Genomic DNA, 14,247 nt, shown 5'->3' with positions numbered 1-14,247 from the left:
ATGTCTGTCCAAACTACCACTTGGTACAGGCCTATTGAAGGAGTTATTGGGGGTGAGGACAGAAGGAAGGAAACCCAAATACCTAACCTATTACTGACCCTGCTTTCTTTTACAGCAGCCCAGAAGCCTGAGTTGTCTTGTTTTCACATAAGCTACTAAGTGACTCTTCACTGGTAAATATACTTAAACATTTTTTTCTACTTTAAACCAAACTGACAAGCCACATGCAAAACAAGGGCAAGTTTCAAATAGATACTGTATTTTGAATATTAAAGGATTTATTATGGTAAAATAAACTAAGATCTTGTTTAGTTCAAGGTATGTGAACTATTTAGTCCCAAGGCATGTGACTTTAACATGTACATGGCAATCAATTTTTGTTAATTAAAAATCTGCATATGGAGTTAACTCTTGTAGCTTTTCCTCATATAACAGCAGTTAAAGATTTGTCTTATACTGTACTTGTACTTTCAGTAGCTAGATCTATACTAATGTTAAAACAAATCGTTTCAAGAAAACGTCCATATGTGTGCTTCGTACACAGAAGACTTTCAAGAAAGTAATAGACAAAGCAGATGAGATTTATTTTCCCTTGCAGTGATCATCTCAATGGTATTGCTATAGATTATTAAATGTTCAACACAAAAGCAGAATGAAACTTTAGCATTTTTCCTTGAAATTCAGTAGACTTTAGATTCGCTTCAAATATGGAAGAAGCTGTAGTTCTGGTCAGATGTTGCATAGCTAAGTTAGTATATGCCTTAAGTGATTTGGATGGTGCTTCTCTGTGGGCGTGAAACTACGCTTAGCTTAGACAAGGTTTAGTAAAATGTCAAGAAGCCCAATGTGTTAAGGCAGTTTTTCCTCAAACTCATCTTAACTATTGGTAACAAGTTCCTTTTCTGAAGTTCTGTCATGCTGTGTACTGTGATGGTACTGGTCCTCTTTGTACTTCCCCTAATTTAGTGAGCACCTATGCAGCAATTCTGGCTTTTTGAAGAAGTCTGAGCAAGGATGTTCATCTCCTGATCTGAATTTATTCAAAGCTGGATTTAGGACTGACGGTTTTATATATTTCAAAAACTGAAAAGTCTGATCTGGAACAAATCCACTGCTATGTGCTGCTGAAGGACTTGTTGAGATGCTATGGTAGGACACATCTCTGAACATAGCTGATAGAGATATGAGAATGTGATTAAAAACCTAAAACACATGCAAAATATTCTAAATCTTTCTAACTCTTATGGAAGTTGTAAGGACAGCACATGCTGGCCACTGACTAGAACTTCTTGGGAATTTCTCCAGGTCATTGTTACATAAGAAAATGCATATTACCACAAATACAAAATCTGGAAAAAATGTGTTATTTTTCTCCTGTCTTACCAAAGAGCTGAGCTCTGCCTCACTCCTCCTTGCTGTTGCATAGGGGACCAGATCTGATTATTTACAGGGCAGGTGATTTAAGACTCAGTGTTAGAGGAGAAAATATAAAAAACTGAAGCCTATTTCACTAACATTCTTTTATGCCTTCAGGTCACCTTTGTTTAACGACAGTTGTTGCTTCAACTCTTAAGATGACAAACTTTGATTAGCTGCAGATTTCCACTAGCTAAGTTCCCAATAGAGTAAGACAGACTGCAATTAGAACACTCCTAATTTTGAGCTTTTATTGCTTTATCTAAATCATCCACCACTTGCTGCAGCTTTTGTAGGCTGGGGTGGACGTTCTCCTCCATCCACTCATCTATAGTACACTTGTGGAAAACTTGCTCCATGGCTGCTTGGAGATCTTGCACCACAGCATTCCACTTGGATAGAAGACTAAGCAAAAATCAGAAGGAAGAAGTGAGCATAGGGTGCCACAGCATACAAGGCACCAAGCATGTTGGCCAATAATTGCATTTGCAGGTAAGCTCTGCCTCGAGGAAGGACTAGCTACTGGGCCTTTTGAAGGGACGACAGTCCTTCAAAACTACTTTACAAGAAAAGAAGCAACTATTACAGGAGGTTAAAGGACTCTGCCCTCTGCTGATGGCAGAAGGTTGATGCTTTTTATTTGCTGTTTGTGTTTCTGGGTACCATTAATCTTGGCACTTTTCTTATGTAATAACTTTTAAAGTGCAGAAACATGAGTTCAAAAGACTACATACTTTTTCTTTAAAGTCTAACTGAAACCTGCTGTGGGTCTAGCTAGGAATTTTAAATTAAATCCAAATTTATCAGCAGGAGTCTGTGCAGCAGAAACATATAGATTAGCCACTTAGCATGAATCAGCATTATCTCTAGGACAAATTTTGAAGAGCATATGCAGTGACTGGGAGCAGGGGAAATGGATCTGTGTTTTATAAGCCCTGCTTGGAACCTGGCCCATGGTGTGCTCCTATGCTGAGGCTAATGACTTCTGTAAGATGTATTGTATCTGTATAGGAGTAACTACATATACAAGGGAAAGCTTTCCAGAGACCAATTTTGTACTTGTATTCTATGAATTTGTTCAATGGAATTCAGACAAAGATTGAACGTGTTGTTCTTTTAAACTGCATAACTTCATAGTGATTTTTTTTTTTCCAGTGATGCTGCTGAAATATTAACTGCGGAAAGAGGCAAGAACTCAAAGCTATATGTACTTGAATGTCTAAATTATGACAAAGTTTATTTCCCCTATAATGCAAAATAAGTGGCATTACCTTATTGCATCTGGCTGAAAGTGATGCATTATTATAGGGTGAACCATTTTCCTCTTTCTGTGGTAGGGACTGAACCAGCCTGTGACATACCTGAAAATGGATGTCAGTATGAACATTTTTGGAACAGCAGTGATATAAATGTTTGTAGGCTGACAGGGAGGTGATAGAGCTTTAGCTGGACTTCTCTGACACTGATACAGATAATTCCTAAGGAGTAAGTAAAACTGTATTTTTGCTTCCAGTAAGGCTTAACTCACCAAGGAACTTATTTCAAGAATTAAGACAGCACATAGTGTTTAGGAATTCTGCTTAAATAATTTGCTGAATTTGCATCTAAATACTAAGTTCTGCTGAGGTGTCAGTATACAGAGATGTGATACTTTAAATGGGGAGTTTGATTGGCTAAATGACTAAGCACCTTGCTGGATTTACTTGAATGCATATCCTCACTTCTGTAATATATAGTCCCCACGCTCTGGTAAAAAGCAAGAGAATCAATATAAATCTTATTACCTGTTCCTTTCAAGAAGTTCATCCACTGATGATCTGAGGTAGAAACTAACTTGCGTCACAAGTGTGAGGATATTGCTCCCTGGAAAGGTCCCCAAACTTGTGCTGTCCAAACAAAATCCATTAGTTTCTGAATGTACCATGTAATAAAAAGCATCTGAATGCAGCAGCTGGCAGTTTACCTCATGAAAGTATCAGTTTCCAGATTAGACATTCCCAGGAGCTTTTCCACATTTTCTTTAACCTTTTCAGAATAGCCACCTGGGCAGAAGACAGTGGAAGTATGTAAAAGGAGCCTAATCAGAAAAATACTCTTTATGAGCATTTTGGTTAGAGTACTTGGTATTGGCCTAGTTCTTCTCCCTGGATGAAGATTTTTTTACAGAGTAAAAAAGGAAGCAGACCAAGGAAAGAACTGCTGGGATGGGGGGGGGGGGAGGAAAGGACATATGGGGATAGTTGGGGATGGCACCTTAAACATCATTCACAGATTACTTGGGCTAGCTAAAGCACTTTCTAGCTATGAGCTTCTTGTTCAGAGTACTTAATATTTTTGTGCCTTGTTTAAAAATAAACAAGCTGTCTTTATTTTGAAAAGAAGAAATGCAAAATATATTAGCAACTGCCTGGAAAGAAACCAGAAACTACAGGAAGTATTTACCAGACAGTATACTTGCATCCTGTATCAGTTTTTAGAAAATAGGTTAAAATGACAACTTTTCCATGTAAACAAGATCTAAATCTGAATGTAATTAGTCTCACTTATGTACTGGCAATGTGTCAAGTCAGCTTCATAAGCATAAGGAAGTTTGTGACCATCTGCAGGTTAAGACATTATAACAATAATATGGCTATTTTTAAATACATAGGCTACAAGGCTTTCCCCCTCCCATATTGCAAATATGGCAGTTGCCATCATCTGAGTCATGCCAGATGTACAATTTATTGTTTGTAATTCAGGCCATGATCAGTTGAACAATTTGAAAATGTAATAAGCCTATGCTACCCTTGGGGCTAGGCCACTTCACTCTTTTGGTCTAGGCATTAGCTCAGAGAATAAAATTGTCATTATGTACCATTCTGTAGTGCCTGCAGGCATATAGCCAGCGATGGAATCCCCACAGGGAAGAGCTCACACAAAACAGAGAAGTGATCATACCTAAATAAGAGAACATTAATTAATTAGACATTTTGCTATTAAAGTGTTAATAGTTCAATCACTAAAAGTCAGAGAGACATCAGTTTCTCTCTCAGAGAAGGTACCTTTCTACTTCTTAAAGGCTCAGCATTCCTGTTTAACTAATGAGAACAAATTCCAAAACAAAAGACCTACTTGAGCCAAATTAGGGTCAGAAATTGGAATCCAGTTCTCCGGTCTTCTCTTAGACCACTTGACTTACATAAAAATCTTTTACTCCTTTCTTTCTTTGATAAACTCTTCCCTCTCATGGAACTTCATTCTATTCAAATCCACATAAGACATTCAGATATAAGCCAGGTATTGCATTGACTATGCCTTTCATTTTCTTGGGCATAATTAGGTACTGGAAGGAGCTACTCAGAAATACTGCTGGATATTCATTTTAAGGATTCAACAGGGCTGCAAGAGTGTGTGTAGTCCAAATTGTGTTTAAATTCTCTGGTCCTGTACAGCCAGTGTACAAGCACTTGAAAGATCTTCTGCACCTGAGCCGAAACTTTTTTTTTTTTTTAATATTTCATGCACTGTTTTTACTTGTTCCTCTGAAAGTTAAGAGTCAGGGTATTACATAAACAACATAACTTGTGTGGATTAAAAACAGTCATACAGGCATCTAAAAGCAGTCCAGGGTTGCACAAAGTGCAGTCAAGCCTTCAAATCCAATCCACTATTGTTGGTGCCTGCTGATTAATGCTGTAGCAGGGGTTGAATGGAACTTGGGAATCTACCATTTATACTCAGTCAGCTGGGTGAGGCCCAGCAGTAACCAACAGTAGAGGGTGCAGGATTGCAAAGTTCCCATGAGAATCCCCAGCCTCCTTGCACTTCTTTTGGAGTTTTTGAGCAGAAATTTGCTTCCATGTAATTCTTGGAAACATTTAAAAAGATGCTCCTTACCTTTGCCAGCCAGTCAGCGCGATACCTTGAAGCACATCAGCAGGGCTATTGCTTGCCACTTTCAGCCATTGAAGATGGTTTTTTAAGTGATGTCCTATAAGAGTTAGAGACTGATTCACTCCTGTAGCTCCTTTGAAAGCACTAGCAAACCACACCTTGGAGAAGCCACATCTACGATACTTCTCTATGAGAAGCACTGAAATAAGACACAAGAGAACACTTACAGCACAAGTTTTTCTTCATTTTCAGCCTAGACTGTAATGCTCCAATTAAAGGAATTCTGAGCTTGGAACTCTTCTGTTGGAGAGGGAGCCATGAGGCTTCCTGGCATGGGAGCAACTGGGTCATTTTTGCTGATAATACACATTATATGCATTATAAGCTTTAAGAGAGGCAGGCAACTCTCCTTCACTTCTCTGTAGAAATTAGAGTCTGGTTCTTAAAGTATTTCATCAGGGGCTGTACCTGTATCTGCTGCCTTAAAGGGGTAGTTCACAAAAATTCTCACATGGTAAGAGTTGCAGAGCTGATTTCTTGGAAAATACCTGTGGACTGAGTCTGTAGAAGATCACCCCCTTCTCCACTAGTATAAAGCATACCTATTTTTTTTTTCTCCAAGGATTAGAGACTGATCAGACTTTGTTCAAAAAAAAAAAAAAAAAAGTACTCTGGAAACTTCTAAAGGAAGCTTAAAATGTTAAGATAATAGTTAATCATAGAATCACATAGGTTGGACAGGAGCTCCAGAGGTCATCTAGTCCAACCACCTGCTCAGAGCAGGTCCTGTTACAGCAAGCTGCACTGGGCCTTGTCCAGTTGAGTTTGAGCATCTCCAAGGATGGAGATTTGACATCCTCTCTGGAAGCCCATTTCAGTGTTTTATTGCCCTCCTGTTTTCATGTGCCCCGGTACTATATTCTATTTCCCTTGAATTGCTAAATTGTTGCAATGCTATGAAAAGTGGGTATGTAATGAGCACATGCAACATCTGACAACTGGTTCATGTTTCAACAAATAAGTATTTGCATACATTAGATGGCTGATCCATTCTCTCATGGGAATCTTTAGTTTTTCTTTTGAATTCTGTAGATGTATGAAGCCTTGAAGCTTCCTTTGTAGAACTGTTCAGTACTGAGCTATCTGCTCAGTAGTACTGATTTCAGTACTGATTTTAATGCGAGATGAGTTAATACAAAAAACGGCTTCTGAAAATCCCTTACTCTTCTGTCAGCAATTCTACAGCCCTCTTTTAAAGAAACGAGCAGCAGACAATGAAAATCCTTTACAGAAGAAACATGATGAGAAAACTATGTGAAATCAAACAAGATGTCTACCTATGGTATGTTTTAATCATACTAATTTGTTATGGCTATTTTGTTCTATAGGTAACACAGCTTTGCTTTTTCCAAGCAGCTCAGCAAAGTAGTACAAACCTTTGCTCTCCACATCGAGGTCTGCTGCATAGTCCCATATCATTGGCTCCACAAGCTGCGGGACCCCAGACTCTGAAAGGAACAGAATTCTTTTAAGTAATGCAAAACGGCCAGTTAAAGGTGAGAACTAAGTAAATATTAGTGGTGCAGTAACACATAACTAAAACTACTTATGGCTTGTCTCTAGAACTCTTCATCTACAGTTGAAGTGTCCACATGCCCTTTCAGCCTGGCCAGGACTTTGCACATGCTGATTCAGTTCATGTGCCGGGGCTACTAAGTCCTTTGACACCTTGAAACCACTAACACGGGGATCAGCAGGGACAATTCAGAGATCCCCTTCATCCCAAGCCCATCCCATTCTCAGTCCTTTGAATCTATCTGTACACCAAAGGGTCTAGAGCTGCAAATTTTACACACAAGATTTCAGCTAAATTCAAAGGAAATAATCATCCTTTAAAGCAGAGATTGTCTGCACAGAACTTAGCATTTCAAGATGCCTTGAAAGTACAAATGAAGATAGAGCTTTAGCTTCAAGTTCCTTTGTAACCAACTCCCTAACTAGATTTAAACATGAGAAACTTTTACCCTTGGGGAAACTGTAGTAAATTGAGTATTTTAACTGCAGATATTCAGTATTTTAACTGCATCTCATTTTAATTTGTTTAGTCAGTTATTGGCTGTGGCAACAGAGTGCACTGAGCTAGAAGCTGTATTTCTCTTGTGGAAACTGCATGGGTCCTATCCACATTTTTTGGATGATTTCCTACTCTCACAGACGTATGGGTAGATAAATCTGTTTAGAGCAGACCTGTAAGGTGGCTCTGAAAATGCTGAAACCCTGTCTTTATTAAGATTTTACTAGGACTACTCAAATTTTAGCAGTACTTGCCTATTTTTCAACAGACAAGGCTTACGAGTATCAAGGTCATGGAGCTATCCCACAATTCAGTGTTGAGAGATCCTCATGATGTGCACTGTGATCAACTACACTGTCAAAGATGCAAGGTGACAGCTTCTCCTCGTGAATCTGCACCACTGGAACACAGCTGCTGCTGCACAGAGCAACAACTAACCTCAGAAAGTGGTGAGAAGCTTAGAAGCTTAGGCTGAGACCACAAATACTTTTTTTTTTTTTTTTTATGGATAGAGGAAGTAGAATTTATGGCAAAATCCCCCCATGATGACTTATCTTAGGTTTGTCACCTATGTATTACCAACTGGAAAACTAAAGCACATGCATTATGAGACTTGCCCATGGTGACAAAGAAAGTCTGTGACAAAGCCAAGGACTAAATACGTGTCTCCACTTTCTAGTCTCATGGACCATATCTCAGCTATCCTTAGATTTGTTTTTTCATTATTTTTAGCTGCCAGCAAATCTGTTTCAAATGCTTGTGTAAACTTTTTTGTATGCTAAAAAAAAAAAAAAAAAGACTGACTCATCCCATCACTGATCACACACCTGACAATGCTTCCTCACTAATTCCTCTCAGCATATCATCCCACACAATAGGTGTCACGGTGGGATAAGATGAGGCCAGACAACTTGCAACTGCTTTTATGTGGGACAAGCACAGCTTCTCTGGAGTGTTCTCTTGTTGCTGCAGCCACTGTTTTGACTCCTCTCCTTCACCAAGGTAGTAGACCTGAAATACCAAGCAAATATTCCTATACAAGAAGTGAGGATTAAGGGGAATCAAATTTGACAGTGTCATGGAATCATACAATATTCACCAACTACTGCACAGATGTGACATACTGTGTGGATATATCTCAAAGCATCTCTTGGTGTTGATGACATTGCAAGCATCTCTGTCAGCTTGTGGGAGACTGGCCCTGACTAAATGTGTCAAGTAAGGGAACTTTCCTATAGGAACTAAAATATCTAAAGAATAATTAAAGCATGCTGGATGTGTTTTGGGGAAGTTTGCCCTTGAGGGAGTAGCTCTCACTAATTTTACTTGGTTCAAGAATTCTAGCAATCCAAGAGATCCTGGATTATCTAAAATGAGGCTCCTGTCTTGTGAAAGCAAATTTGTACATGAATCTAGAACTGACTTGGGAGCATGACCAAGAGTACTTAGTCCCATGCAGATAGAGGATTTGGGCCTGTTAAGATGGGCATGCATTGAAACTCTTTGATGTTTTAGAGTAGATTTTATCTAAAACATGTTTATTCTATGTAGGTAATATCTTACTTTATAAAAGCTGGCAGGTCCCTATTTAACCCTGCCATTGTAATTATCACACAGCAGGACTCGAATTGCTGAACTAATGCCAATACTGCCAAGGCGATCACAAGGAATTTCAGGGCTCTGCATGCCATAATAATGGCTTTAAGAAACCCAGAGAAAGGAGAAAGCTCAAGGCTTCCCATCTCAGAGAGACAGGCTACTAAAAGAACCAAAAATACTTCCCACCACAAAGAGCTTACTCTGAATGAGATAAAATTTGTCCAGAACAATAAGCCAACATTCTACATGAAAACTCACATGATTCTTAAAGAATATTTCCAATCTATATTTCAGTTTAAATTCTCATTTGACATAAAACCAAATGCTGAGTTAGCTTTAAGAAACTGCATTTAATACTTTGGGTTTATAGCAGTCAGATCAATAGAATCTTGTATGCTGGAATCATTAGGTGCTGAAAAGACTTTTCTACATTGGCTTCTTTGAAGTTGATGTCTTCTGTCTCCAAAATTCCACCCAAACACGTCCTGAGCACCACTGAAACACAGGAGCCTCAGACCCTCATCCTCATTCCTCACAAAAGAAATTCCTGCCTCAAGAAAAATCCCACCTCATCACATCCTATATGAAACCATTTTAAGTCTTCATGCAGCGCCATGACATGGTCAATCATGGCTTTGACCAGCGCCCGGGACTCCTCTTTGTGTGGGTTGAGGGCGTTGGGAAATGTCTTCACCTCCCGGAGATGAGAGAACTCTTTGTGCTTCAGTACAAACTGTAAGGGAAAGGAGAGCTCATGGACCAATTGCAAAGTGAAGGCAACTGCAGGATCCTCCCGTGTCACCAGAATGCTAATAGTTACACAGCGAAAACCTGAGGCGGACTTTGGCTGTGTCTGTGCAAAGGAGAGAGCAAGAGGCCTCTCCCCAGGGGGAGGTTAGGGTGCACCCTGCTGCCACCCCTCTCTGCTGCTCCACAGCGCTCTGGGGTCACCAACCACTAACTGCCCCACGGGGCCACACAAGCAGAACGGACACTTCAGCATCGCTTCGGTGTCTGAAATAGTCAGCCGAAGGGCTTGACCAAATGGAGCGTCAGGATTTAAGACGAGGCTTTCCCAAAAGAAGAGATCCCGCCAGCTCGGCCGCGAAGGAAGAGCCGACGTCGGCACAGCGGCGGCACCAGGCGGCCCGGCTTCATCCCTGCGGCTGCCCCGCACGCGCGCGCTACACGAAGCCCCATCCTCGCTCCAGGCCTCGGCGCTGCCCGCCGGGAGCGGGAAGCAGCCACCTCACACGCCGCACTGCGACGGGCGTCACGGAGGACCAGATCGTCACCGGCTGCGAAACGCCGCAGCGGGAGACGGCCAGAACCGCGGGGTTTCCTCCCGGGCCCCGGCGGCGGGCGCTCACCTCCATGTGACCGAAGGTCTGCACCAGCGGCACCACGTCCAGCCCCTGCGCCTTCGCCAGCCTCAGGATCGCCCGGATTTCCTCGGGGCTGCGGAGAGAGAGGGGGGAAAGGCAGACGGGGCAGCGGCGCCGCGGCGCTCCCGGCCGTTAACGCCGCGCTACCTGTAGGCGTGCTGCGCCCGCAGCGGCCCCAGCGCCCCCGCGTAGGGAAACGCGTCCTCGTACTCGAGCAGCAGCCCAGTGGCGCCCAGGGCGCGGAGCAGCGGCAGCACCTGAGGGAAGGGGAGGCGGCAGGGTAGGGCGGCGGGCCGCGGCCGGGGCCGCCCCCGCTGCGGCCCGCTGCCCCCTTACCTCCGCCACGTAGGAGACGCGGGGCGGCGCGCCCTTGAGGTCCAGGTGCACCAGGCGCCTCCTCAGCCCGCTCGCCTCCATGCCCGCCGCCGCCCAGCGAGCGAGCGCCGCCGGCATGGATTGCTCTGGTCTGGAGAGCGGCTCCTGCCGCCTCTCACAGGCAGCTGCGGCGCACAGCGCTCAGGCCCCTCGCGCCGCTGCGGCCGCGGTGCTCCGTGGGGCCTCCACGTCCTGGCTCTGTAATGGATTGCTCCTGCCTGCCCCTCTGAGGCAGCGCCGCTCGGCGGCGGATTGCTCTCCCCTGCTCCCCTCGCAGGCTGCGCGCGGTTGGCCGAGAGCGTCGCTCTGCGACGGCAGCGCGATGGCTCCGCAGCGGCGAGCGGCGCCGCGCGGCCCCGAGAGCGGCGGGGCGGCGGCCGGGGCGGACCGCGGGGACCGCCGCCGCCCCGGCAGGTACCGGCGCGGCTGTGCGAGGGCGGGCAGGGGCCGCCGGGGCAAGGGGGAGCTGCGGCTAGCGGCTGTTCCTAGCTGCTGCTGGCGGGGTCGGAGGCCCGGCCCGGCCCTGGGGAGCGGCCGCCGGTGCCTGTGGCAGCGGCGGCGACGGGCAGGGCCGGACCCGTAACCTCCGGGCTTAAGAAGGGGGGAAGGAGCTGTGCGCGCGCCGATACACGCGCCCTTGGAGCGAGGGCTGCGCGGGGCCGCCTCCCCGGGGCGCGGGGCCCGGCGGCCCGAGCGGGTGGGCGCCGCGTGGGCGAGGCTCGGCGCGGGCCCCTAACGCGGCGCTGTGCCGCGCTCTGTCCTCAGCGGCAGGAGGAGCAGAGCCCCGCAGGAGCCGCGGTGGCGGTGGCTGACGCCGGCCTTCCTCCTCTTCTCCGCGGTCCTCGGCGGCCTCCTGGGCTGGAGCTACCTGAGCGCCGAGGAGGGCGTCACGGAGGTGCTGGCTCGGCACCGGGAGCACCTGCAGGACAGGTTCGTCGAGGTGCCCTGCTCTGAGGACTACGACAGCCACAAAAGATACGAAGGTATTTGGGTACGATTTGGATGGAGCAGTGTGTGGAGGACCATAGCAGGCTGACTGCTGTCTAACTGTCGAGCCAAGTCTGTCCTGCAGAACTCTTACGCTTCTAGCAAACGCCTGGCTGCTGTGCACATTAGCTAAATCCCCACATCTTCACGTGTCTTGGGGCAGCCCAGAAGCTGTTGTTTCTGAGAGAGGTTTTTCTATCATTCCTCTGTAATTCTCTTCTGAAGCTGCTTTGTTTAGGCAGTGTGAAATAAACCTTTCGCTAAATCTGTTTCTCTCTTCTTTTCATATTCTGCTGATTCCTGTAATGGACTTGTGGAGGAGTTTGTTACCTGTAAAAACCATATGAAGTATGGAGTGGAACTAATTTAGGATATTGTCTGTGCTGCCAGCATGTGGTAATTGCACAAATGCCAGCTTCCAGTACATGTTTTGAGATGTGTGTGGTTTTAGTTTTAAAAAAAAAAAAGTCTGTTTTCCTGTTAATGTTGTCACTGGTTGTGAAAACAGCTTTTGATGCTGCCTGCAATAAGCTTCTCTCTTCCATCTTTGCATCTTCCAGCTGATGGTGTTTTCTGTCAAATAGGTATTTGTCTCCCTTGGCATTTTTTTTCTTTGGAGTCTTGGTGTTGTATTTTCTAGAGAGGCAAAAGATTTCCTTCTGCAGTAATGAGCAATGAGAGTCTAACTTGTGTTCTGCTGAGGATGAGCTATGCTGATTTTTTTTTTTTTTTCCTTAGACTTGCGAAGTGCGTCTTGATGAACACTTTAAGCTGGTACTGCAGCCAGAAAGCAGCAAATTCTTTGTTTCTGCCAGTCTGCCTGTCTATCTAGCTGTGCATTCAACTCGATTGGTGAATTATTCCATCTGAATTTTTTTTTTCTTTTTTGGGTTAGTTTTCAGCCAAATCAGTTCTCTGATCTGGTTCATTATGTGGCTGCCAAAACACTTACTGACACAAATCTGGTGGTAGTATGGAGGCTGGAGCAAGTTACTGCGTGCGGGTGAAGAACGACTTTCTTTCAAGGCTAATTCTGGTAGGAAGTGTTCATCAAACTGCAGTCTGGATGTGGTGTTCCAAAGATGTGGAGGTAATTTTCCCTTCCTCCTTCAGGCGGCTGTGCTGGGTGCTGTTGGTTTGTAACATATCAGGAGAGGTGATGCATAGTCTGTGGTCAGATAGTTTTTCTCAGTGCTGCTATTGTAACATTTGCTCTGGATGAGGTGTTTGATAGGATTTTGGAGGATTCATCCTAAATGTTATTGAGGACAACTAAACTGCTGTCTGAAAGCTACCAGCAAGAGAGCTTTCTTAGTCTGGAGACTTTTTAACTCTGAACCCAGGAAAACACATGTTCTGTTGTAACTTTTCATAGTTACCATGAGGAGAAACTGGTTTTACTTCTGCAGTTCCACAGGCCAGAGAAATTTGTGCAGCGATTGTTGCTGCAGGTTTGGTAGTTATGACTGAACTAGGGCTGAAACTACCTACGTTCTGCTATTGGGGTTTTGGCTTTCCAAAAGAAAAAAAAAAAACACAAAAACTTAAGCTTTTTTTTCCCCTCCTCTGGTTTGTTAGAGGAATTTTCCAGGCTGGGATTTAACTTGCTTTTGGTCTTGGTAACTCCATCAGCTAGTCTTTTCATCAAGAGGAAGCAAAGAAGTTCAAGTACACCTCTGCTTGGGAGGAGGAATGAGCACATTCTCTAGTCTTGTAATGTGATGGGGAGCACGTTCTGCAAATGCTAGCTTCAGGGTGAAGTGCGACCTGCCTTAGCTTCATGTGAGAATGATTGACGTGACTGGCTCCAAACCCAAGAATGTGATGGAGACACAAAGTGGAGTCATCTTGTACAAGTTTGTATCCACACTCTCTAATTCTGCTTGCCTGTTCCTTCTCCAAATATCTTACATGCTTGATTTTGCTTTTTAGCAGATGTTTTTACATGTGTTCCCCTGCGTTGTGCTTTCAGAAAGAGATCTATGATATTAGATATGTGTGAACATCTGTTCTGTTTAGCAGTGAATTGAATCCATACTGTGATAATGAACTTTGCAGGGTTTTTTTTCTTGTCTTTTGCTCCGTGTCCGCAAGAGGGTGGTGGTGAGCTGGCTAAGCTTTCCTCCCTGTCCTGTGACTGCCATGCTCCTTGCTCCACGTGTGGGTTGCTGATAACTTTGTGAGGCAGTAAAAAGTGGATTACAGTTCTCTGCCAAACTGGATTCATCTCTGGAGCTCTGGTCACTTTGTTGGAAATCGCTGTCTATCACTGAACAGCTTTTCATTTTCTATCTTTACTCTGGCTTGATAGCCACAGCTGCTGTATCTGTTTCAGAAGGTGGCACATTTCCATCACTGCTTGGGGTCTGATGCTCAACTGCAAGGTTCTCACAGTTAAGATGAGCTTTATATTTATGCACTTGTCCCTGACTCAAACTGAACTAGTCCAACTGAGCTTCTAGTTTGCTTCAGTGGATACGGTAGTTGATGTCACACAGCAGTGGCATATTTTAATAGCAGTGCCTGCCAGTAGAC

General features: G+C 44.3%; 2 protein-coding genes across 7 annotated transcripts in view; one reads left to right on the top strand and one right to left on the bottom strand.

Moving 5' to 3' along the window:
* Positions 1-286: 286 nt before the first annotated feature.
* Positions 287-10,893, bottom strand: HEXD (hexosaminidase D). 2 transcript variants are annotated; one of them, XM_067308507.1, is made up of 12 exons: positions 10,687-10,893; positions 10,498-10,607; positions 10,336-10,423; positions 9,534-9,698; positions 8,194-8,377; positions 6,729-6,800; positions 5,296-5,491; positions 4,274-4,356; positions 3,380-3,458; positions 3,201-3,302; positions 2,688-2,777; positions 287-1,821 (listed from the first exon to the last, which is right to left on the bottom strand). In XM_067308507.1, the coding sequence occupies exons 1-12, from the start codon at positions 10,801-10,803 to the stop codon at positions 1,653-1,655; spliced, it is 1,455 nt and encodes a 484-aa protein (XP_067164608.1). In that variant the 5' UTR covers positions 10,804-10,893; the 3' UTR covers positions 287-1,652. The 2 variants fall into 2 exon arrangements, with proteins under 2 accessions (XP_067164608.1, XP_067164609.1); XM_067308508.1 differs by having other exon boundaries at positions 5,296-5,389.
* Positions 10,894-11,047: 154 nt separating this feature from the next.
* OGFOD3 (2-oxoglutarate and iron dependent oxygenase domain containing 3) overlaps positions 11,048-14,247 on the top strand; it is a 49,769-nt gene continuing 46,569 nt past the window's right edge. For all 5 annotated transcript variants that reach the window (XR_010886097.1, XM_067308512.1, XM_067308510.1 and 2 more), the window contains exons 1-2: positions 11,048-11,139; positions 11,491-11,708. Coding sequence is in view for 4 of the 5 variants with exons in the window: in XM_067308512.1 (XP_067164613.1) it covers positions 11,048-11,139; positions 11,491-11,708 (310 nt within the window). In the remaining variant the exon portion in view is untranslated. The remainder of the gene's footprint in view (positions 11,140-11,490; positions 11,709-14,247) is intronic.

This window comes from Apteryx mantelli, chromosome 19, assembly GCF_036417845.1.
Source record: "Apteryx mantelli isolate bAptMan1 chromosome 19, bAptMan1.hap1, whole genome shotgun sequence".
In the NCBI taxonomy this organism is placed as follows: domain Eukaryota; kingdom Metazoa; phylum Chordata; class Aves; order Apterygiformes; family Apterygidae; genus Apteryx; species Apteryx mantelli.
The sequence above is the reverse complement of the archived record's forward strand: the minus strand, read 5'-3'. Positions and strand labels throughout refer to the sequence as shown.

Excerpts from the sequence above, each read along its gene's own strand:
- HEXD (XM_067308507.1), bottom strand. The coding sequence starts at position 10,803 with ATGCCGGCGGCGCTCGCTCGCTGGGCGGCGGCGGGCATGGAGGCGAGC. Across the intron at positions 10,608-10,686 it reads GCGTCTCCTACGTGGCGGAG|GTGCTGCCGCTGCTCCGCGC; the intron begins GTAAGGGGGCAG and ends CCCTTCCCTCAG. Across the intron at positions 10,424-10,497 it reads CGGGCGCAGCACGCCTACAG|CCCCGAGGAAATCCGGGCGA; the intron begins GTAGCGCGGCGT and ends CTCTCTCCGCAG.